At 45.4% G+C, this 25,750-nt stretch overlaps 1 protein-coding gene across 2 annotated transcripts in view; it reads left to right on the top strand.

Moving 5' to 3' along the window:
* gabbr1a (gamma-aminobutyric acid (GABA) B receptor, 1a) overlaps positions 1–25,750 on the top strand; it is a 163,155-nt gene that overhangs the window by 64,893 nt on the left and 72,512 nt on the right. For both annotated transcript variants that reach the window (XM_061718519.1, XM_061718520.1), the window contains exons 8-12: positions 6,617–6,751; positions 20,144–20,314; positions 21,643–21,744; positions 22,937–23,002; positions 23,156–23,347. In XM_061718519.1, coding sequence (XP_061574503.1) covers positions 6,617–6,751; positions 20,144–20,314; positions 21,643–21,744; positions 22,937–23,002; positions 23,156–23,347 — 666 coding nt within the window. The remainder of the gene's footprint in view (positions 1–6,616; positions 6,752–20,143; positions 20,315–21,642; positions 21,745–22,936; positions 23,003–23,155; positions 23,348–25,750) is intronic.

A 25,750-nucleotide genomic window follows, 5' to 3' on the forward strand; every position in this document is an offset into this window, starting at 1 on the left:
AGAAATGAAATGATGATATACTTTGGTTCTGCCTGGTCTGTGACATCTTGGACCAGCTCTGTATTTGGTCCTGGAGGGAGCATGGGAATTTGTCCAACTGGTCCATATAGTCTGTATGGACTTGTCCAACTTTCATTATGACCTGGGTGCCTCAGAATTCGGTAACTGCTTTTTGCAGATGACGCCGTCCTGTTTGTATCATTGAGCGGTGACCTTCAATGATGAGAATCCGCACATCCAAACAGACTGGAATGCCCTTTACGGTTTGGAGATGAGGTGCTGCCTAAAGTGGTGGACATCTCGTGGTATCTCCGTAATAAAGTTGACCGCATCCTCATTTATTGAGGAAAAAGTTTTGTGTTTCTGTTCCGTGGTTGAAACATGTTCCTACCTCACCGATGGAAATGAGCTGTGGGTAGAGACCAAAAGGATGAGATTGTGGACAGTAGTGGTTTAAATTAATATCAGGATGATGGGACTCCCTCATAGAGATCACTGGAGAAGTAGATTTTTAAGAGGATTGGGAGGAGCCAGCTGAGGTGGTTGGGCATTTGGTTTGGATGCTAGTATTCTGGTATGTCAAACTTTGGGAAGAGGTCCTGGGACAGAGTCAGGCCATGCTGGAGAGATTATGGGCCGGTTTCCATTAGCGGGGGTTAGGAATGGGTGATATTTTACCGTTCACGATATACCGTCAAAAAAATTCCCCACGGTAAGAATTTGTCATCTCGCGGTAAAAACGATAAATTCCCGTTGATGACGTTTTTGTGTAAAGCTGATTTATGGTTCTGCATTAAATCGACGCAAAATGTACGGGAAGGAGGGAAGGAAGGAAGGAAGGAAGGAAGGAAGGAAGGAAGGAAGGAAGGATGGAAGGATGGAAGGATATGAGCCTGAAAGAAAGAAATTAGTCTGAAAGAAAGACAGAAATGAGCCTGAAAGAAAGAAAGAAAAATTCCTGTTGATGAGGTATTTGTGTAACAAACATGGCGGATCTGAGTCATTACAGTTTAGTTACAAAGGTGGAGTTGAATTGGTATTTTTTTTATCGCCATTTTTATCGTTATCGGGATAAATGCCAGAAATTATCGTGATACATTTTTTTGTCCATACCGCCCATCCCTAGCGGGGGTCTGACGTAAAACCTATTAGCTATTAGCTGTAACGGGCTGACCTTCTCATCCACACTTTCAGCAGCCGTGTCTCCATCACCGCGTCGACGGGATTACCAACCTATCAAAGACTTCATAGCCCTTGACTGCAGTAGCGCACCACTTTTACTCTTCCTCGAGAAATGAAATAATAATAATAATAATAATAATAATATGAATATGAAAGAACAGCAAACTAAAAGACAAGGTCAACATTGAGGGAGATGGGATGTTTGCTGCATTTCTGTTTGTGTTTATGGCAATGGTGGAAATGAATGAGAAGAAAAGGCTCAAATATATCAATTCAGAGAGGAGTCAACACCACATCCCCCACACCCTCCCTTAACAGGGACTTTCCTCTGACCTGAAACGGTTCCAGAAAATTCTCCTTGCAGGTCCGTTTCTGGCAATGGAGACGGGGGCCGGTGACCAGGTCCCAATAAAACCGCCTCAGAAATGGAAACCTCCTACAAATGATCTGGTATCATCCAGGATGAGGTAGCTCCTTTTCTGGATGGATGGATTGATGGACGGACGGACGGATAAGTGGATGGACAGACAGACAGATGGATGGATGGATGGATTATGGATGATGGATGGATGGATGAAGGATGATGGATGAAGGATGGATGGATGGATGAATGGATTATTGCTCCTTACTGCATTAAACAGTAAACTCCTGTTACAAAAATCAGTGTTTATACAAACAATTAGAAAAAAAATGTCTTTTTTACGACATGAAAGAGAATTATGACTCTTCCACCGCCTCGGCTGCAGAAGCTGCGACTACAAAGACGTTTGGGACTCTGGTCTTTTTCACATCTCGTTGCTAAGTGTTCTAATTTTGTTTTACATCACAGCAAAATTCAAACATTATCCCCGTTTTATAAACTAAAGAAAACGGACACATTAAACGTGGCTGATGTAAGAGGCATTGTTCATATTATTATTTTTCACAGAGTGACGGGGGCATGTAAAAAGCCTTTTTAAAGGATATCTACCACCCAGTAAAACAGTTACCCTGACTAATGTGCGCCATTATATGTTCCCAGCACATATTCAGCTGTAATTATCCTCATTCAGAGCTGGAGCCCTGCGACCGAGCGCGCTCCTCTAACCGCATTTATCTCGCCTGAAGTCACGGCTGTGAATCCGGCTGGAGTTTAGACTTTGAGGGGTAAAGACTGTTTGTCTTGGGTTTGGATATTTTAAATAACCTCGACAAGATCAGAAGCTCCACTTCTTGATTAAACACTCATTTCTATTCGTTATGAGCAGCCAGTAATTTGGAAACTTGATTAAAACAAGCTGCTGTTAGAACCTGTAATGTGCTCTGCTAATGTTAGATTGATTAAATCATTTAAAGATAATTGCTGCGGTTGGTTGGATTACTGCTCATCAGAAAGTCGCGGCAGGAAGCTAACGAGCCCTCCGTCAGCACGACCCTCGGAGGGCAGAACCCCTCTGGAAGGAGAGCTGGTCTGGAGGTGATGCAGCGCCCGCCGGCGACAGGCAGCAGGCTCGCATCCAGCTGATTTCACTCAAATACAGAAAAAGAGGAAGCGACCAGCTGTTGCCTGGCTGAGGAGGAAACCTGCAACCCCCCCCCCCCCCCCCCCCCCCCCCCTCCTCCGGCTGCTTACCCAGTTACATTTACGCCGCCACCCTGGTGATTAAAGACGGCTCAGACAGTGATTAAAGATCGACTCGGTGAGAAATTTCACACTCGCTCGCTCGCTCCAGAATTAATCTGTTAAATAATCCAAGTCGGGGCGATGTTTTCATGACTAATAAGGCAGAGGATGTCTTCCTGCCGCTTGTTTTGGTGATTAAGACGACCGGCAAAGCCAAACGCAGAGGTGCTTTAACTCCAACCCAAAATATTTACATCCCAATCCTCATTTACTCTTGGCGTCAAAGGTAGATTTAAGCCCTTTAGGAGGCGTCTTTGCAGTGTGATGGTCGGACAGATACAATTTTTAAAGGTTTTTAAAGAAAGAAAAACGGGACATATTGTTATTAATCTCTTCAAAATGACTTGAAGAAAGAGTTTTGATCATATCACGTCGGCACTGCAGTATGCCGTTATCTCATACTGGAATTATGCAAAGCTGCGGTGCTCAGAAATGGTGCTAACGCTGCTAATATCACCTTAGTTATTACTTAAGGAGCCGTCAGGTGAAAGGACACAAGGACTTTTTAAAGATAAAGTTTGTTTTTCAGAAACAAGACAAAAATCTCCAAAGAAAAGACAGAATATTACATCTATCATCAATCTATCTTTCATTATCCTGTCATCAGCTGCTTAGCTGGAGTCTTGGCATGGCGGGATGGTTGACAGGGTCATAAATGCATTTCTGAAACTGTCAGGAATTTTATTACTGAATATATTTTGCGTAAGCTAAAAAAAAAGTGCAGGCAATTAACTTCACAATGGACGTTTGGACCTCTGACATCAGTACAAGCTGATGCTCAAACAACCTGCTACCAGAGAGGCTGTTATGTGGGAACATCTGCTCTCAGGGAGGGTAGTTCCTCTCCCGCCGTGTCCTGGCGCCGCTATCGTCCAGAGTAACTCCAGATTAATTAAAAACACATTAAAAAGTGATGACAGCAACTCGCTGAGACCCAAGAGGGTAAAAACAGACGACAGTAGCTCAACCTCCAGGCCTGTATGGGGACCAAAGACTTAAAAACTGCAAGTCTTCCTCTGTGCCACTTTTAACTTAATGAGCCCCTGGCTGCAGAACGTGTGGAGGACCAGAACCATGTGACCTCCGGTGGTCAGGGAAATGAAACAAATGTTCTACATTCGTCTCAAACTCATGTTTCTGAAGCTCGTGACTCTGTGACCTCCGTGACCTTGACGAGCACCTCATCTCCTCTCCGTAAACACCTCTGGGAGGGTTGCTGCTGAGGTCTGAGTCGTCATTCTGTCGTGTTGAACTGTGCAGAGACGCAAAGGAGCCGCTCTGCTGCAATCCCCGGAGATTAGCGTCTCATCGGGTTGGGATCAACAGATATGACGGCGCGAAAACATCTTATAACTACGTTCTGTTACACAGAAATAGATTTACTGCACAGCTACGAAGGTATTCTGGGATACCTCCAATCTCAGGTCTGATTAAGACTGTGGTGATGTTTCAAATGGCTTTTGTGAGTAGACTCATGCACGAGGTCACGACCTAACAGAGCAGATTTTGTGCTCCATCTGGGTTTTTGTTGTTTATTTTCATCCAAAAAACTTGTGAATGTGAATTGACTCACTACGTTGACAGAAATTTGAATTGTTGCCTTAATCTGACCGATATTGAAGTTTTAACAGCCATTTTTACACCTCGGCCGGGCTGTAGTCGAACCGGACTGAAGCTCTTGAGTTCGAGCTTTTAGGTCAGATAATGCATCCTAATCCGAGTTATTCCAGCATATATACTAACCCACGCTTAGCCGAGCTACTGACCGCCCTGGGACTCCCCCTTCCAGAAGTGACAACACAGCAAAAGCCAGAATATGAACACAGTAGGAGAAGAAGAAGACAAACAAGGAAGAAGGAACCGGAAGAACACCAACAAACAATCTCCATCCCACCTTTTTCAGGACTACTTTTTCTCAATTTTCAGTTAGGTTCAGAAGTCCTCTTTATTGGAACACCTTACCACTCAATATTAGAGAAGCTCGAGCACAAATAATTAAAAAAAACAAATCACAACTTTAGTTTTAGTTTTGTTTAGTTTAAACAACTAATTTCCAGAACTTCTCTGCACATCCTCATCAGATTCCTGTTTTTCTAGTAATTTAGCTTATTCTCCTTAGTTGTCCTATGTTTTACATATCTCTGTAGATATTGTTTGTTTCATTATAGGAGGACCACTCGACAAGCCCTTATGGGTTTTTTTGGTTCCTCCTGCCCATTTTTTTCTGTTACATTGTATTTCTTTTTTGTTGTTTCCTTTTTTTCTACATACTGTTTGTCTGAATTTTTGGCGGTTGTATATTTTTTTTAATGTGCAAATAAATAAATAAAAAAATTAAAATAAATAAAACGTGAAAATGCGTGTGGCGCCACCTAGCGCCGAACACACCTCACTCAATAATCGATTATCTTCTCATGCATGTTTATTTGGATTTCTGGGAAACTCCAGTTGAATCCTCAACTGGATTGTTGCTAGTAGCTTCATTTAGATTTAGACTGTTGCACTCTGAAGAATTCAGTTCAAGACAATAATAATTTATTAATCCCAGAGGGGAGGTCCTACGTGTGGAAGTCAGCAGTTCGGGACTCGGTCTACGAAAAGACCCAACAGATTGGTGCAGATTTGGTCACCGAGTCGTTCGCTGGTAAACATCGTAAAGACCCGAACTCAGATGAAACGTTTCAAAGGCAGAGGCCTCGTGTGATTGAAACAGCTGCTGTCTCTGACCAACAGTCATGAAGCGATCGTTCCCTTCCCTCGGAGGGTTGGGTTGTCCAGATCGGTTCGCTCATGAATGACGCAGCGATGGTCGTAAATAAATCATATCATGCTGTTACCTGGACGCCAGCGGGCAGACGTTTAGGTTGCAGGGACATTTTTAAAAAGAGATGTCTTTATGTGCCAATAAAACAGGCATATGATTATTATCCTTTAAATCGGGCTAAAAGGATATAAAGTCTTGAATGTGAGAAGCTCAGCAGTCAGCAGTGCTTTTACGGGCCTCAGATTGAATTATCTAATTGCGTGTCAGCGCCCTGACGTTTTCATCAATGAGGTGACACCCGATCCATAGTTGATGGCGAACGCTCTGCTGATCGTGAAGCCCGGCACCGGCCCACATTCCCGGCGATTACCACGTCAGAGGAGACGCCGGGCGCCTCGCAGGGTCCACTGAGGCGTTCAGTACGGGCCGCCGCCGGCCGTGACACGATTGCTAGTGACACTCGTCGGCAGAGTGTTTTTTAACGTGAGTGTTTGTGTTTGCCGTCAGTGCTGACTCATCAGATGTGTCAGGCCCGTTTATCTGCGACCTGACGGATCATCCAACCTCTCGTTGGCCTTGCCGACATGCTGCCAGCGAACTCGCGCAAGGTTGAGATGTGTGTCAAACGTCGTTGGGTTTAGTCATTCTTTCCTTCCTGTGTCTTGATCCGATGAGGTTTTTCTTCTCCTCCCACTCCTCTGCTCGTTTTCTGGTCCCGTCTCTTTCCATTTTCATTTATCTTGACCTACCTCTTCTGTTTTTTTTTTGTATTTTTCCCTCTGGCTCATGCTTCCTTTCCCCGTCCTTGTCATTTCTAGCTTTCTTCAGCGTCGCTGCCTCCTCTTCCTTTGCCCTTTATGTATCCTCCATCGCTGTTTCTTGCTTTTCCTTCGCTCTCTTCCTTTCCCATCCCTCCCTCACCCCATCCCTCCCTCACCTCATCCCCGCCTCATCTAAATTAATTTCCTCCTCCCTCCATCTAACGCTCTGCCGTTTCTTCCTTGCAGTGTGACCCGGGAGAAGCCACCAAGCTGCTGTACGACCTTCTGTACACAGAGCCCATCAAGATCGTCCTGCTGCCCGGCTGCAGCGGCGTCTCCACGCTGGTGGCTGAAGCCGCCCGCATGTGGAACCTCATAGTGGTGGGTGGACACAAGCAGACACACTCGGGCTGGGTGGGGGGCCCCTGGGTGTTTCAGGTTGTTACCCTCTTGTCCCCCTGTTTTTGGGAGGAAACGCCTCCTTGAATTTTACTGGCGGCGAATCCAACCTTTCAGGACTGTGATTACTAACTGGGTTCAATAAGACTGCAGTTGTAGGTTTTTAGGTCTTCTCTCCTCCCTTTTTCCCAAACGATTCCCTTATCGATTCCAGTGGGCGCGAATGACGTCACCAAGCACGTTGCGCAACGTGCGCATTCACGCTCAGCAGGAAAACACGGGGACAAAGCGGCATAAACGCTCAAAAGTTTGGTTACATTTTACCAAAAAGGATGACAACAGGGCGACAATACTTGCAATGTGTACATTTCAACAAAGGGGGGAAACTGTTAGGATTCGGCCGGCTGATGCGCTGGGAGCGCGGAGTCAGCCGGCGTGTGGTAAGGCTGATTTATGGTTCCGCGTTACACCAACGCAGAGCCTACGGCGTAGTGTACGCAGCGACACGCACCGTACGGCGCGCGTCCCCGCGTACCCTACGCCGTAGGCTCTGCGTCGATTTTAACGCGGAACCATAATTCCTGCTTTAGAAGAGCTGCGCTCCAGCGGACAGCAGAGCTCCTGACACAGCTGCAGCTCGTCAGCTCATCTATGGAGAAGTTAAAGAGCATCTACCACTAAAGCCGGGAATACACTGTGCGATATTTTGAATCGTATGAGACTGCCCCATCTCACACTGCACGACTAGATCGCGGAGTTCAAAAGTTCAGAACCCACGATTTATGTTCTCACACTGTACGAGCCGATGCTCGGATGCGACCCGTCTGCTGACACTATACGATCATAATCCTCCCGTCGGACCTCTCTGTACTGGAACTCGAGGCTGGTTCTGGGGCAGGGGTGGGCTGTTCCCACCCAAACGTGCGTCCTGGCTGCCCACCTGATCAAAGATTATGGGGATTCTTTAGTTTATTATAATTTAAAATTTTTATATATATATATTAAAACAATCCCTCCTTTTTTCCAAATGAGAATCGATAAGAGAATCGAAAATGGAATCGGAATCGAAAATCTTATCAATTCCCATCCCTAATGAAGATGACCTCCAACAAATAGCTGCTGGCCCACAGTCTCACATGTTTATTCCCTCTGCTCTTCGTTGGAGCTCCGGATTCAGACCAATCCACCCATCCTCTCCCTGTACCTCTTCTTCCCATTCGTAGTCACAGGGGTCTGCCAGAGCTCATTACAGCTGTCTTCAGGAGAAAGAAGGGGTACGACCTGGACTGAACAGTCAATCCAACACTTAGACAAACAACCATGCACATGCACACTGACTCTTGGGGCCAATGTAGAACCCCCCCCCCCCCTAACTTAACCTGGATGTCCTTGGACTGTCGGAGGAAACTCGGGTACACCGGAACTGAGCTCCAATAATCCAGCTTCCAGGTTGATTCTAATACGAAACAAAGCAAAGTTGCAGTTCACCGGTTAACCACTAGGGGCTGGCCCCAAAAGTCAGTTCACCTCCATGTTAAATGACCCAGAAATAAACATCGTAGCGCTGCGCTCTAAAGGTGGTGCTGTCATCTTAAGGAGAGAACAACCTACAACTGTTACCTTCTACACTTCTGAACTCTCAGATGCCCCATTTCCACCAAACCTGTTCCAGGGCTGGTTCTTGGCCAGTGCTGAGTTTGGAACCAGGTTTTTCTTCAGGTGTTTCCACTGACAAAGAACTGGCTCCGGGCCAGAAAACCCGGTTCCAAGGTAGCACCAACTCTTTGCTGGTCTAGAGGAAAGAACCGCTTACATAAGCGGAGGGGGCGGAGTAATTAAGACCAACGGCAATAGCAAGACTGGGAGACGGAGACATTTTCAAATCAGTCTTTTAGAGATGTGTCCACGGAGGAGCTACATGGACCAACCCCGTATTAGCCCGATTTTCATGCCAATGCAAACGCAGCAACGTAACTGACGTTTGCAGCAACGTAATGAAGTGGCTCCTCTTAGCACCGGAGCTGTGGAAAAACAAACCGGTTCTCAGCTGGTTCCAAGTTGAACGAGTTGTAAACCGGCACCTGTACTGGCCCAGAACCAGCCCTGGAACCGTTTTTTGGTGGAAAAGGCGTAAAAGAGATGCTAAGGAGCCAGACATAAAGATTTAGTTTTTACGCTACAAACGTCCCTTTGATGGATTGACGACCCGTCCGGTTTGAGAGCTGGATACATTTTAGCAGATGCCCAAATAGGAACGGGGAGTGGATCAACTCCACAACCCACTCGTGTCGGTCGTGCAGTGATCCAGCAGCAGGTACCGCTAACAGGACCGACATCTGCTTAAAGAAAGTCTGTAAATATGTGGAAACGACTACGAAAGCGGAGTCGTTTGGTGTCAGGCCGTGTTTAAGGTTTCCGGAGACGGAGCTCGTTTCATTCACAAACGGAAAATGACATTTTCCAGCCTGCAGAAATGTGGGAGACGCTCTCGCGTACGAATGAGACCAGAACTGTCATTCTGAAGAGTGGTGTGGAGGAGTACGAGGAATAATCAGGAGGCAACTCCCGTGTGAATTCCCGTGTTTCTAGGTGAGATCCGGACTCGCACCGGCTGCTGCAGGCACTTATCATTACAAATGATGTCAACAAAGCAAGTACCAAACATGCTGCTGGAGCTACGAACGCGTCTTTCAAAGCTGAAATCTGGAAGACTCTTGGATGATAAGTGAAAATTAAAATGAGCGTTGATGGATCAGAATAACCCCGGTTTATTTAAAACCGGTATATATACCCTAATTGTAGCTAATACGGCTCTAAAAAAATAAATTACAAACAAAAACCCTTATTTCTGGGTCTGACTGGAAGCAAACACAGAAGTGAGCCGCCTGAGCGACCGCCTCGGTGATCTCTAACCAGTACAACCCGCCAGGCGAGATTGTTTTTGTGGATTGCTATCGGTTAAGTGTGTTTGGAGCTGGAAACGGCGTATCAAATGAGGCATCCAGATTACTTCATAGATGTTGAAGCAGCTTTTACCGACCATGTGGGGAAATGGGAATTCAGTCCAGCAGGCTTTTCCTTCAGATGGTGAAACTTCATCTCCGCGACAGAACCTTCATCAAAGCCACAGAGCTCCAGGGAAGTCGCGCTACTCGCGCCGAGACTCTGTTTGGTTTCACTCAGCGTGGAGACACTGCCGTGACCCTCAGATACACGATAGCTTCACTGAGAATAAATTGTCCAGGTTTAATCAAACTAAATATGCCTAGAATGTGAAATGTAGAGACTTGAAGATGGTGGACTCCCAGTCCCTCTCTGCTGTGCTTCAGCCGCTCCCTGGTGTTGGTTGTCTGCATGCACAGACTTACAACAGCGATTAAAACTCTGATCAGTTGTTCTCACTGAAGTGAATCTCATCAGGAGAAGGAGTCAACATGGCCATATTTTTGGTTTTCCTGTGACCCAGTGTCCACTTTTGAAATGGTATACTAGTGCTGCAGCTATCGAATATTTTAGTAATCGAGTATTCTACGGAAAATTCCATCGATTAATCGAGTAATCGGATAAAACATATTTTTGTTTAGTTAAAGAGCAATTATAAATATACATAAGATGTTAGATGTTAATTGACATTACTAAGACTAAATTATATAATCCAGTAGGTTCATGGATGTGCATTTAAAAACTTGAACCTGAACTTACACCAGTCGACCAAATTCACTACCTCCACTCAAAAAACTAAGGATCTTACCAAGAAATGTTCTTATTTCTAACCTAAAAATGCCATTACACCTGATATCACACATAACGTAAAAGGTTAGGGGTTTTCCCCACGTGTTTCAATTGAACTTTCATTTGTGTCAAGCAAATTTTAAGACCTAGGTAAGTTTTAAGTTATAGTTTTGGCAGTGTTCATAATAAAATTATGAGCCCTGCTCTATTGCAGCTTATTAGGCACCAGCGCTACTTGTTTTATCCATGAATGACTACAGAGCTAAAATTGAAAACTACCCAGTTAGTTTTATTAAGTTTTTATTTTTCTGACATTTTCTGCCTTTTCTTTTAGTTAAAACTGTAGCGGGAACAGAGGTTTATGTACCGGGTAAAGGCTGATTTATGGTTCCGCGCTACAACAACGCAGAATGGTGCGCGTCGCTGCGTACCCGCTACGGCGTAGTCGTGGCAACAGAGCCTGCATGGCAGCGCAGCACCGCCAGACGGACCGCCGCTCTCCGCCCTCGCCGGAGAGCGGCGTAGGCTCTGCGTCGATTTAACGCGGAACAATAATTTTGGCTTTAGAGAGGGAACATAGGAGAACGGACCAGAAGAATATAGCGTGGATTAAAAATTAAAAGTTAAGCACTGAGCTACACGTGTCTCCCGTCTGGGCCATTGCAGACTGCCTGAGACTGACATGTTACAAAAACCAAACATATCCGCCGCCTCTTTCTTCCCCCTTTAACATGCGCAGCGCATGGATGTACGGCGCAGCGTCAGCGCGTTGTCGCATTAAATGTAGTCCGGGCGTAATATGAGGCTTTGAGCTGGTGAAATTAAATGAAAAAAAAAAAAAAAGAAACGATTCCTCGAGGCAGAGAAAATTCCTCGATCATTTTTTGTAATCGAATTACTCGAATTATTCGAGGAATCGTTTCAGCCCTAGTATACTATACTTGTGAGTACCGATTATGGCAAAATGCGGTATGCAGTATATAGGATATGACCAAGTATCCACTCTGCAGTATGCAAGAGATAGTTTGCTGCTTTCGGCCAAGTTTCCATTGTGCAACCGACCAGTCTATCTTGCGTATTAGATCCCATAATGCACCGTGCCACTACAACAAAGGTCTGTAGTCATGGTTACGAGACAGTTTTCCAACCATGCCAAACGGCAGCTGGCTTTACGGCTGTATTCTGCGCTCTAACAAGGACCACCGAACCAGAATGCACCAGTTACTGTGTTCTGTATTCAATGCAGAGTAAAATATTGTCAACCAGTGTGTGGTTTTGAAAAGCTCCGTCACAACTGCACACACCAAACAAGTTATTGTGATTCACATTACCAAGTTCTGCTTTAAGGTGATAAGGTCCCTGAAACAAGCAGAAGAACCAGACAAGCTATTCAATCCCTTCAGAGTCTGACTGCAGTCACTGCACGTAGGCTGGATTTACCTCCGCAGTCTAGTGTATGTCCGTTTGTGTGTGTGTGTGCGTGTGTGCGTGCGTGCGTGCGTGCGCGTGCGCGTGTGTGTGTGTGTCTGGGCATTGCTGAACTACTACAGCCTGTGTATCTCCACACGTCCTACTTTTCTCTTGCAGCATGAAACGGTCTGCACAATCGACTCGAGCAGCCTCTGCTTTTGTTATGCAGAGTTTTTTGTAATCCAGTCTTCTGTAATCCTGGTCCTGGGGACCCTCTGTCCACACAGGGGTACATTTAGGTCAGAAATTGAGGACATTTGACCTAAATGTAACACCACCCTGAGACGTACTGTCCATGTCGTGCAGCTACTGTCAACTAAAGTAAAACTTATCATCAAGGGTTTCCAAACTGACGCCGTTGCAGAAGTTCAGACAGCTGCAGTTCCTCAGAAGAACACTAGGGACCTGACTCCAAAACTAGCTAATCTCCATGGAGCTTCATGTTAAAACGTCCAACTTCACAGCAGGTTTACACCACGGTTCAAGATTTGGTCTCCAAAGCAAGATAGGATATCACAGATTAAAGATGGGACGCCGCCTGGACCTTATTTTAGCCACAGATAGCCATTTTAGCTTGGCTGGTTGAGCTAATGCTAACCTATGATGCTAATTACTTTACTTCATGTAGGTTATGATCAAATCTGTCCTAAAATCCTCAGTTCAAGTGTTGCTACCAAACATAGCTGCAGAGGACTAGCAGAGCTCTGGTGGAACGAGTCATTGGCTGTGTCCTAGGGCTGGGCGATATGGACCAAAAGTCATATCTCGATATTTTCTAGCTGAATGGCGATACTCGATATATATCTCGATATTTTTTCTGTGCCATAATTGGAGTTTCCCCCAAAGCATTATAGCATAGCATCTCTGTTAGCTTCATTTTTTTTCTGAGGCAAACCCTTAAAAAAACAGTCAGTTTTAATACAAAGCCTCATGCCAAATGTCACACAGGTTTCTTTATTAACAGAGGTCTGCACAATATCAAAATGTATAAAACAAATGAAATAAAAATAAACTGCCTGCATATAGAGAATAAAAATGCTTCTTGAATAAAATAAAACAAATATCCCTTTCCTGCATAACAATTAAATTAAAATACACTGTGCAATTAATACAATGTAGACAGTAACAGGCAGACTTTTCCACTGAGGTTGACAGTTGTGCAAATAACAAAACATTTGTGCAAATCTCAAATAAAACATTCAAGTCAATTTGTCACCAAATAAGCTATCAAAATCAAAAAAAAAAAAAAAAAATTTTTTTAAATCGATATAAACGATATTGTCTTGTACCATATCGCGTTTGAAAATATATCGATATATATTAAAATCTCGATATATCGCCCAGCCCTACTGTGTCCACTGTCAATCAAGACCTCACCCACAAAATACACCCACGAACAGTTGTTGAGACGTTAAATCTAACTATGGGGCCCCAAAAAAAAAAGTTTTTTTAATAAATATGTTTATTTCTGCTGCAGAGTTGGACATTTTATCGTCGAGGTAAATGGAAACTGACGGGTTTGAGGCTAGCCTCTAGTGGCATGCTAGACGCTTTCACAACTGTTTCAAGACTGAGGCGAGGTGGGCGTGTCTAGCCGGCCACCAGGCTTGGTCCCGCCCACTTTTTGGATTAAGCTGAAAAAACAGGCTTCAAAGCCACTTTTGGTGAAGTTATGAGTGACATCAGAGGGCGTCTTTATGCCGGTTATCATGTTCCGCTCTCACCCGCCACCGTGTTGCTTCCTTAATATTCAGCCCAAACACCCTTAAAACAGCATCACTTTAATCGCCTGTAAAGTGTTTACTTACAAAAACAGTGAAGCAACGTGGGAAGCAAGGAGTAAAAATGTGCACCGTTCACCGACGGCGACGTGGCGCCGATCGCTTAGAGGGAACACGAGCCGGATGCCAAACAAACAAGCTGAGACGACGACGCGTTTGCATGTTTCTGTCACCGCTCGGCTCTGTTCTGAGGAGGATGAGGAGGGAAATAAGCTGCGAGGAAGCTTTGACACCGACACCGAAATCCCCTGTTTTCCTCTCTGTTCGGTGCCTTAAATGTGTCACCGATTCTGCTGAGAGCTACACGGCCGTTTTCAGAGGAGCCTTCCTACATCAGACTCCTCAGATTAAGTTATTCATAGATTTTAATGTCTCATATTGGACGTTGGATTCGTTCTGAGGCTTCAGCGTGCCGCTGCACTCCTGCGCAGGACAAAACATATTGTTTGCCTGGAAATACCACATGATAATAGATTCATGACGAGTCCTTTCCAAAGCACGGCGCATCCTCGAATCAGGAGATCTGTTGCCGTCTTTGGCTGCTGTCGGTTTTGAAAGCACTTCAGCGTTTCATCAGTCAGTTTATTTTGTTTATCTCCCTCTCCCTCTTCTCTTGATCTGCCTCTCCGTCACTCTCAGCGCTCTGCTTATTAGCTTTGTCCCATAATTGAAGTTTCATCCAGAGATTAGTCACCGGGAACAATCAGTTCTGCCGGTTGGCATCTGCCCCCCTCTCTCTCTCTCTCTCTTTCTCTCTCTCTGGTCTCTGCTCTCTCTCTTTGTGCTGCTCTTTCTTTCCTCGTCATTAAAAACTCTCTTCCACTTTTTGACTTTTTCCTCTTTTTCTTCCGTGGTTGTTGCAGCCCGGAGCTGGTCGGCTCCTTTTCTTTTTCTTTTTTAACCCCGTTTCCTTCCTTTCCGTCCTCCTCCTTCATCTCTTTTCTGTCTGTTTTCCTCACCGACTCCTCACTTGTGCTCGTAGCCCGATCAACCGGTTCTCCGTGAGTCTTCGCCGCCCGCCGCCACCAGCGCCACCCTCCATTATTCCTGCAGCCTCCTCACACGTCAAACAGCAGAACACCCCCCCCACACCCCCGCCGCCGTCTCTGGACACCGATCAAGGAGGGGCTCTCCTTCAGCTGCTCGTGGCACCGTTTTAATTTGATATTCTATCTCCTGCTCGGAAAGCGCTGCGAGCCACGGAGCAGCATTGATGTAGCGAGATGTGATGAGCTGGGAGACGGAGGATGTGTTTTTAGCCGTTTCTGCGGGAAGTTTCCCGGTGAAACTTCTTTAAAGCGCTGCTATGTCGGCCTGCTCTTGCTTTCTGCTCGGTTCCACCCCCATCGTCTTGTTTCTGGCGAAGGTTTTCCCGAGGAAGCCGCGAGGCAGAGCTTTCAGGTGTTGACACAAGTCAAATACTCCTCCAGACGTGGTGCCAATTAAATCCTGACAAAGCCGAGCTAAATGAGCTGAAACCACATCTCTTTGTGTTTGTTGTTGCTCCTCGGCCCAATTAGCAACAACACATTTCCTATGTAATCACACAACCTGTGGCAGAGTGCAGGCCTTCGTTTGTCTCGTTTTGGCCTCTGAGATTTGAGCGTCTGCCTCCAACCGACTTCATTACAATTTGAGGTAATTTAGTTAAAACTCTGTCGTTCCCCCGGAGACAGCGTCTCAGCTCGGGTTGATTCATGCTCTGGAGCTGTTGTGAGGCTGGAATTTGTGGTTCATAGTGACACATTTACGGCAAATTGACATGAGCTGCATGAGCTCTACAGTCTTTGATGATGATGTGACTTTCCCTCAGGCATCATCAGCGAATCAACGTTTCCCCTCCCAGCTCGTCTCCTAAAGGTGCCGACGCTGCAGCAGAAATAGTAACTGAGCGGGTGTTTACAAAGCAAAGATGGTGGTTTCTTTTATTTTCTCTCATCTAAAGAATCACATGCTCGGGGGGAGAGGACTTTTGATTGGCGGCTGGCACAGCCAATGGCTGGCTGCCATCGCTTCTGCTCCGTTTCGGTTCACACTATATGAACTTAAGGGCTTCTAAAGTGAAAATTGGCTTCAGTTTTTCTTTAGTTTGACATTTATTTGATAAATGAGATGAGAATTTAGTTATGGTTTCCAAACCATAATTGCACCATCCAACTGTCAGCCCAGTTCTGCTCAATTCAACAGACCCAGACCCAGAGTCTTTGGCATAAATGGCTCAGTTTTGGCTTTAAGTGTTATTTGGACCAAATGTGCCCCATAGGTGAAAAGTTGAGCTTATTTCGGGTCACGGCATGGGTTGAAGGAGCCAAATGTATAAACCAACTTTGAAATGAGGCGGGTTTCCATCGGCGGGGGTCTGGGGGGGTTTACGGGGCCCCGGCTGTTGACCGTACCCCTATTACCAGGGATGGCCCTGATATGACAACTTTCTGGAACCTCTGCGGTGGACAAAATACGTCCCTACCTTGGTTTAGGTTCTTCAGGGTGGTCCAAAAACTCCACTGGGTATTTAGTGGCAGTTTGGCAAACTGTCAAAGTGGTGCACTACCACCACCTGGTGGTGTGGAGTGGTAGATTGCTGAGTCAGTGGATCCTGCCAGGTCCATCACTGTAAACGGAGGCGCGACGGCTGGAATTACTGAGGGAGTTAGCCTTATTTTTCCCACCCCTGGTACACATGTCAATGTGTGATATTCTTTTGTGCTCATTTGGATTTGAAAACCCCTTTTCACCAACTGATGAGCTGGTGACGGGAATCGGCCAATAAAAATACTTCTTTCATTGGCCCTGAAAGGCTAATATTAGTTCCTGATGTCATCCGATACAGGCTGACTTGTTTTTTCCTTCACTACATGCGTCATATGCACAGCTTTGAAACTGTTTACTTACATGATTTACTTATTTATTTTTGAGCTAACAAAGGTTATCAGTCTAGAAGAAGCGCAGCTATAGCGCACAGCCGGCAGCCTCAGACATCTTTTATCGTTACTTGCGAACATTAACTTTGTTGACGACAAAACCAAAACTCTGAATTTGCCAAATTGCTATCGACAGGTCGGGCCAAATCCGTGTATCATTTGTTCATTCGTTTTTTTCAAAATAAAACATAAAAAAGTAAAAACATTAAAAAAAAATAAAAAAGTAAAAAAAATGAAAAAACTACTAATTTTCTCAGAATTAGTTTCCTTAATAAAATGAAAAAACGGATAACGAGCGTTTCCCTTTTTTATCAATTTATAATCTGAAGCAAGATCAGCGAGCCGGAAGTGACCGTCTCTACTGTTACTGCGAGTCCCGCAAAACAAACATATGGCCGGACTTGATTGATTTGATCATTTAGATAAGATTGGACAGATTCTTGCCTTACGTTAAGGTAACGTTATATAATGATAATAATCATAAAATAAAGAAAGATAAACATACCTGGAAAATTACACTTATTTTCTCGGTGGTCATGTCGTCTGTCCTCAGTGACCCTCTTATCGGAGCGGAAGAGCACATAAATATCAATTTTCCAGCTTTGCTAAATAATCTTCTGGTAAAATGCGATCTTACGCTAGGCTACTTCCGGTTCACTGAACTTGCTTCAGATCAAAAATGGATAAAACTGGAAACGGTCATTATCCATTTTTCCATCATTCATTTGAGCATAAAATCAAAAAACGAATCGTCATCTGTTTTTTACTGAGAAAGTATTTTTTTCGTTTTCTTACTTTTGGTTTTATTTTGAAAAAAACAATGAACACGGATTTGGGCCTTAGAGGGAGGAAATCGGGTCCAGTAAAGAAAATTGCACTTGACGCATCTTTGCTTTGTTTCTATGTATAAAAAGCTTCAATTCACATTTTTTAAGGCGGTATATTTCACTTCCTCCACATGTCGTCTAGCTCAGGGGGCTGAAATTAAAATCTGGGTCTTGGAGCGGTGTGAGCCGGCATGGGGTGGATGCTGCACAGCTGGAGGTGGGGGGTGGTGGTGGGGGGGCAGTGGTTCAGGGAACTCCGCCAGAAGAAGCTGCAGCAGCTCCATCGATCTGCAGCTGAGCTTCTTCATGCAGGAGCCAGATGTTCCTTAGAAGTAGTGTTGTTTCTGTCAGTCAGACTAAAAGTCTGAGCATTTTAGTCTTAATTTATAGTCAGAATTGTCCAGGACCATTTAGTCTAGTTTTAGAAAATTTTACAATTCAAACAAGGTTATATTATTATAATATTATTGTTACCTTATAGACTCAAGAATACGGAAGACTAATTTGAGATTACAATTTCAATACATCAATAAATATTTATTTTTCCACATTTCTCCCCGTCACATTGGGCAAAGATCTAAAGACTAAACTGGTTTAAAGACTAAACCAGAGGAAACAACCTAAAAAAGGTTTATCTTTGTTAGAACATTTTGTCTCGTTTTGATCAACGAAAATGAAGACACATAGCAGAGTTTTTATTTTGTAATCTACATTTTAGTTTGGTTTTTATTCCTCTAGGATATTGCATTATATATTTAATTATCGTCACATGACCAGCATGTTCGTTGCTTCTCGTTTTCCTCAGGTGATGAAGGTTCGTTGACGACGATATTTAGTCATAATTTTCGTTGACGAAAGCAGCTTTAGTCCTCAGTGCATCCGGCAACCGACTTAAAAACATCCATGTGTTTTCTCGGCCTTTATGATATTTCCTTCACCTTCATCTGGTGAATGCTGCCGAACATGTGGCAGTTTGTGGAGGGTCGGGGCCTTGTTTCAGGGATTAAACCCGCACACTGCCTGATTCACTCCTCTGATCAGATCATTTTGACATTTAAATGTGCTTCTTCTTATCGAGAAGTCCAAACTTAAGCTGGCAAACTGTTATTTGGAGACTTGATCCAGAACTTCCAGGTCCGGGTTACTGCGCGGGTCTGGTTCCGTGTATTTGCAGCTGGAACTGGCCTTTCACTCAAGATCTGGGCGTCATTAAAACCAAAGGATGCTTAAGGAGCCGTAAAAAAGCTTCCTCTAATTTTCAGAATCCGGGCTTCTGTGTCCGATCCGGTCGACGGTTCTGATGAATTTGAACGAAGAGTTGAAAAATGAAACCCGTCTGGACGGTTTCCACCTGAGGGGGCTGTCAGCAACTGCAAAGAAAAAAAGAAATATACAGGAATTCGCATGAATGAAATGAAAAGTGACTCGGGTCGACGGGAGACGGTTGCCATGGCAACGCAGCCTACCTGTTGGCAGGCAGAAGGAGGAAGAGGCACCAGGTGCTGCGGCTGCAGACGGGTGATGAACGAGCCAGCGGTCGCTTTCAGGAGACGTGTCTCTGTCTGGCGCCCGTCCGGTGCGGTCCGGTCTGAAACCCCCCACCACCACACACCCCCGAATCCTCGCCAGCCGAGCCTATAATGGCCCCTCTTGATTGGTTGGTCGGACTTTAAATTACAAACCCCAACCAGTTGAACCGGCGTCGCCGAGCTGGTGTCATTTATCCAGAGCGGCTGTCTCTCCCCGTTTACCCCCACCTCACATCGATCCCCGGGCCGCTCACTCCCCCCCCGGGGATCCGTTACCGCCTCCAGTTGACATTGTACCTGACAGGTGACATCCATTGCCGTGCCGCCTCCTGCTGCCGCTGGTTAACGCGCCGCGGCTCTGGGGGGGGGGCAGCCTCGACCACAATGACACAAAAATAGCTCCAAAATACACTATAATACACAATAAATATTATTACATCTTTATTTCATTCATTAAAAGAAAAATATAATATAATTACAACAAATCTCTTTCCTTGAATGAAAGGGAACAGAAATAAGACTAAACTTATTTTATCTGTCCCTTTTTCCTAAGAAACCAAAGTTCAATTAATGTAATACAGTTTTTTTTTTAAAAACAAAAAAAAACAAAAAAAACAAAACTACAACAAAGTTATAAAATAACACAAAATAGACACAGATAGTCGTATTCTTTTTTTGATTCAAAGAAAAAAAATATGACTGGTGCTAAAAAGAAGAAAAGAAGAAAAAAAAAGAAAACCCACCTAACTTAACAATTATCATGATATTTCTTCATCAAACTGGCTTTTATTATTCTTTAAAATGTAATGTTTGATTTGCATTCTTTGGCTTCTTTATCCAGATTGTTCCATAAACTGATACCTTTTACAGAAACAAAACCTTCCATTAATTTAGTCCTGATTTTTTTTTTTTTTTTTAAAGATCTCTTTTCCTTTTAAGTTATACTTATTTTCTCTTTTTTCAAATTTGTTCTGTATGGATATTATGATTGACAGGTGGCTCAGCCAATAGCGAGCCGTCATGCCCCTCCTGGCCCCGCCCATGATATTGAGCTTCCAGACCCTCAGGTCCGGTTGTTGATGGTTCTGACCCAGACCTCTCCCCGTCTCCGCAGCTGTCGTACGGGTCCAGCTCTCCGGCTCTGTCCAACCGCCAGCGCTTCCCCACCTTCTTCCGCACCCACCCGTCCGCCACGCTGCACAACCCCACCCGGGTGCAGCTGTTCCAGAAGTGGAAGTGGACCCGCATCGCCACCATCCAGCAGACCACCGAGGTCTTCACCTCGGTCAGTGGTGACCCTCCTCCTCTTCCTCGTCATCCTCTTCCTCATACTCCTCTTCCTCATCCTCAACATCCTCCTCATCCTCCATCTTCCTTATCCTAAACATCCTCCTCCTCTTCCTCCTCCTCCTCTTCCTCGTCATCCTCTTCCTCCTCCTCCTCGTCATCCTCTTCCTCCTCCTCCTCCTCTTCCTCATCTTCCTCAACATCCTCCTCCTCATCTTCCTCCTGTTCCTCATCCTCCATCTTCCTGTTCCTTCTCTTCCTCCTCTTCTTCACCCTCCTCTGTTCGTCATCCTCATCTACCTCCTCATCTTACTCATCCCCTTCATCCCTCTTGTCTTCCTCATCCTCCTCATCCTCCTGATCTTCCTCATCCTCCTCCTCATCCTCCTCATCATCCTCCTCATCTTCCCCACCCTCCTCATCCTCCTCATCCTTGTCTTCCTCCTCATCCTCATCCTCCTCATCCTCATCTTCCTCATCCTCCTCACCCTCCTCATCTTCCTCATCCTCCCTCATTCTCCTCATCTTCCTCATCTATCTCCTCCTGATCTTCCTCATCCTCCTCCTCATCTTCCTCATCCTCATCATCCTCCTCATCCTGCTCATCTTCCTCATCTTCGTCATCCTGCTCATCCTCCTCATCTTCCTCATCTATCTCCTCCTCATCTTCCTCACCTTCAGTTTCCCTCCACCTTTGTCCGTCTCGCTCCGCCTTACAGTTCCCCCCTGATTGCCTTCCTGTGTGTGTGTGTGTGTGTCCCTGTGTGTGTGTGCGTGTGTGTGTGTGTGTGTGTGTGTTTGTGTGTGTGTGTGTGTGTGTGTCCCTGTGTGTGTGTGTGTGCGTGTGTGTGTGTGTGTGTGTGTGTTTGTGTGTGTGTGTGTGTGTGTGTCAGTGTGTGCGTGTGCAGCGGGGCCCTCTCCCGGTGAATGATGGGGGATTTTTGAAGTCATTTGTTGGAACATTGCTTGTGAGAGTATTGATCAGGCCATACATCTCTCTCAGGTGCGGGTCGATGCCGCGACACCTGGGCTGTTTCATGTAATGGAAGTTAATGATTCTCCTGGCTTTCTTTCCTCTTCTCACATGACCACCCCCCACCCCCCACACCCCCCTCCCCCGCCGCCTCTCTTGTTTATCACACATTCTCAGAGCATCCGTCATCCTCGTGGCATTTCTCATATAAACCGCAGGTTCCTTTGTCCCCCCCCCCTCCTCCGTCGGACTTTCTTTTGTCTTACTCTGTAATCTCAACCTGCCACGGCTCTCTTCAGCTGCCGATCTAACCGTCCCCCCCCCCCCGTCTGTCCTTCCCTTTCATCTGCCAGACGCTGGATGATCTGGAGCAGAGGGTGAAGGAGGCGGGCATCGAGATCAGCGTTCGCCAGAGTTTCCTCACCGACCCGGCTGTTGCTGTCAAAAACCTCAAGGTGCTTTGATTAAGAATTCACCTCAGCTGCCGGCCGGCCCCCCCCCCCCCCCAACCCCCAACCCCCAACCCGCTCGCTCCCTCCTCCCCCGACTCAAAGCTGCACACGATACCATTAACATAGAAGTATAGAGGTGATTTAATAGAGGAAATGAATGCGGCATGCTAATCAGCAGGTCCTGCAGCAGCGGCTCCTCGCTAGTGCTGTTGCTGTTTCAGTTTCAGTTCTAGTCCAGTCTTTGGGTCAAGCTATCATCTTAGTTTTTATTAGTTTTAGTCACGTTTATTCTCCTTTTAGTCGTGTCAGGTTTCAGTCGACTAAAAGTCATTTTAGTCTTATTTTAGTCAGAATTGTCCAGGACCATTTTAGTCTAGTTTTAGTCAAAGATTGTATTTAGCCAAACCCATTTTACAATTCAAACAAGGTTATCTTATTATTAGGGCTGTCAAACGATTAATTTTTTAAAATTGTGATTAATTGCATGTTGTCCATAGTTAACTCGCAATTAATCGCATATTCATCGCACATTTATTCACACATTTTTTGCTGTTCTAAATTACCTTAATGTATTTTTTTTATGTTTTTAATACTGTTAACAACATGAGAAAATATGCTTGCTTTAAAAAAAAAAGCTTTTGACCTGAATGTAACGTTCCTTCATAAATACAAACACAATGTAGTCCCCAACTTTACATTTGTAAAGACTAACTTAAGATTCCTTGTTTTTTTTAAGCAACTCAATGTAAAACAATGAACCATATGCATCACAAACATTGTACAAGAAGTGCATTGGTCAGTTAAATTTTCCATGTAACTATGTCTAACCTCATATGGAGGAAAATAAAAGGCTAAAAAAAATCCCCTTCTCCTAAGTGGGAAACTACTTAAAACATGGACATTAAGGATCATTGTTAGAACATTTCATCTCGTTTTGGTCAATGAAAATGAAGATACATTTTAGTGGAGTTTTTATTTTGTAATCTACATGTTAGTCTGGTTTTTATTCCTCTACGATATTGCATTATATATTTAATTATCGTTATCGCATGACCAGCATTTTCGTTGTGTCTCGTTTTCCTCAGGTGATAAAGGTTCGTTGACGACGATATTTAGTCATTAGCAGCTTTAGTCCCCGGCCGAGCTGCTGTGAAGCTGAATTCCTGCTGCTGATGTTTTTGTTGTTTTCCTGCAGCGCCAGGATGCCCGGATCATCGTGGGGCTGTTCTACGAGACCGAAGCCAGGAAGGTTTTCTGCGAGGTTCGTACATCTCTCCCGGCGGACTTTGAGAGCTTGCTAACGAGCCTTCTGAACGTCTGAATGAATTTCCTTGTTTGGCAGCGATACAACATGCTGAACACGTCTCCGGGAATAATTCATGGCCCTCTCCATCTCTTCATCCCCCCCCCCCAGGTGTTCAAGGAGAAGCTCTACGGGAAGAAGGTGGTGTGGTTCCTGATCGGCTGGTACGCCGACAACTGGTTCAAGATCAAAGACCCGGCCATCAACTGCACGGTGGAGAACATGACGGAGGCGGTGGAGGGTCATGTGACCACGGAGATCGTCATGCTGAACCCGGAGACGGTCCGCGGCGTCTCCAACATGGTGAGCCCCACAACTCCCAGCACCCCCTGGTTCAGCCTGAGCATGTTAGTACTGTAAATCATCCCATCATAGTAGGACTTTGCAAAACGCTGAGTTTTTCCACCAAGCCGTTATTTATTTATGCATTTCTTGATTTCTGCATTTCTGAATTCTCTCTCTTCGTTGATGTTTTTATCGGGTTTCTGTTCCGGCTTTCCTGTTCCTCAGAGGATCTGCTGAAGTTCACGACCCTCATGGATGGATGGATGGATGGTTGGATGGTTGGATGGATGGATGGATGGATGGAAGGATGGATGGATGGTTGGATGGATGATGGATGGATGGATGGATGATGGATGGATGGATGGATGGATGGTTGATGGATGGTTGATGGATGGATGGATGATGGATGGATGGATGGAAGGATTGAAGGATCAATGGATGATGGATGGATGGATGGATGGATGGAAGGATGGATGGATGGATGGATGGATGATGGATGATGGATGGATGGATGGAAGGATGGATGATGGATGGATGGATGGATGGATGGAAGGATGGATGGATGATGGATGGATGGATGATGGATGGATGGATGGATGGATGATGGATGGATGATGGATGGATGATGGAAGGATGGATGGATGATGGATGGATGGAGGGATGATGAATGGATGGATGATGGATGGATGGATGGAAGGATGGATGGATGGATGGATGGATGGATGATGGAAGGATGGATGGATGATGGAAGGATGGAGGGATGATGGATGGATGATGGATGGATGGATGGATGATGGATGGATGGATGATGGATGATGGATGGATGGATGATGGATGATGGATGGATGGATGATGGATGGATGATGGATGATGGATGATGGATGGATGGATGGATGGATGATGGATGGATGGAGGGATGATGGATGATGGATGATGGATGGATGGATGGATGATGGATGGATGGATGATGGATGATGGATGGATGGATGGATGGATGATGGATGGATGGAGGGATGATGGATGATGGATGATGGATGGATGGATGGATGATGGATGGATGGATGATGGATGATGGATGGATGGATGGAGGGATGATGGATGGATGGATGGAGGGATGATGGATGATGGATGATGGATGGATGATGGATGGATGATGGATGATGGATGGATGGATGGATGGAGGGATGATGGATGGATGGATGGATGGATGGAGGGAGGAAGGATGGATGGATGGATGGATGGATGGAGGGAGGAAGGATGGATGGAAGGATGGAAGGATGGATGGAAGGATGGAAGGATGGATGATGGATGGATGGATGGAGGGAAGGATGGATAAATGGATGGATCCAACTGGGAGAAACCATAATAACCCAAGTGGAACCATTTTTCAGTCCATTTGTGTCTCAGGTTTCACTGGTTTTTCTTCTTCTTAAACATCCTCCTCGTGCTGCTTGTTTATCTGCTGTTAATTTCAAGTAGGAGGAAGAATGTGAGAGCTCTGTTGTTGTGTCTCGGAGCATTGTGACCCCCCACCCCCCGCAGAGAGAATATGAAGCACATCTCTCTTGATTTGGTGGAGTCCTGCGGCGCCTGAGATCCAAACGTTGTCTGAATGCAGCGTCTTCACTAATGAACCCAAAACACCAAAGACCCCCCATCTCACCCCCCAGGGATGAAACCAAAAACAATCCAGGTCGTTCCTTAGTAAGAACTATGTTCTTTTAGTCCTCCGTTGGCTGGAGTTGGCCGTTAGAGCAGTTTCAGCAGGTGGACGGTGATGTTTTGAGGCCGGTATCTGCTCGTACCTGGTGGGGGGGGGTTACTTTTTACAGTTATTTCAGGGAAAACTGGCGCGTTGAGAACAATAAAGACCCACTGAACTGTGAATGACCCGACTCTAATTTCATGTTAAGAAGCCTCCCGCAGTGCCGTGGATTATTTCCTCCGAGTATCACTCGCTCGCTCCTTCTGAACGTCCTTTTATCATCTCCGGCGCGTCCTTCTCCTCCGCTCACCTCCGTTAATCCTCTCTTCCCTCGTGCCTCTTTGCCGCCGTTTGACCTTGTCTGGCTCTGCCGGACCGACGTGGATCGTCTCGGCATTCATCTTGTTTACCCGCCTCGTCCTTCCTCCCTCCTCTTCCTCCTCATCAGCAGCTGTTGTTTATATTGGGGCGACACCAGCCGCCTCCTGCTGATGTCGCCGTTAGAGACGACGGCGAGCTCTATATATGGGTGACATCCAATTTGAGGGGTGGAATAACAAAGATAAGAAACTGGTACAGATACTGCTTGCAGCGAGCTAAAAAGCTGTTACAAGGAGGTGGTTAAAACCATAATATATGAAATATATGTAATGGAAAAATTGTCATTCTCTCTAAAAGTCGAGAAGGAGAAATGTTACCAGATGTGTCTAAGTCAG

Source organism: Cololabis saira, chromosome 3 (assembly GCF_033807715.1).
Source record: "Cololabis saira isolate AMF1-May2022 chromosome 3, fColSai1.1, whole genome shotgun sequence".
Taxonomy (NCBI): domain Eukaryota; kingdom Metazoa; phylum Chordata; class Actinopteri; order Beloniformes; family Belonidae; genus Cololabis; species Cololabis saira.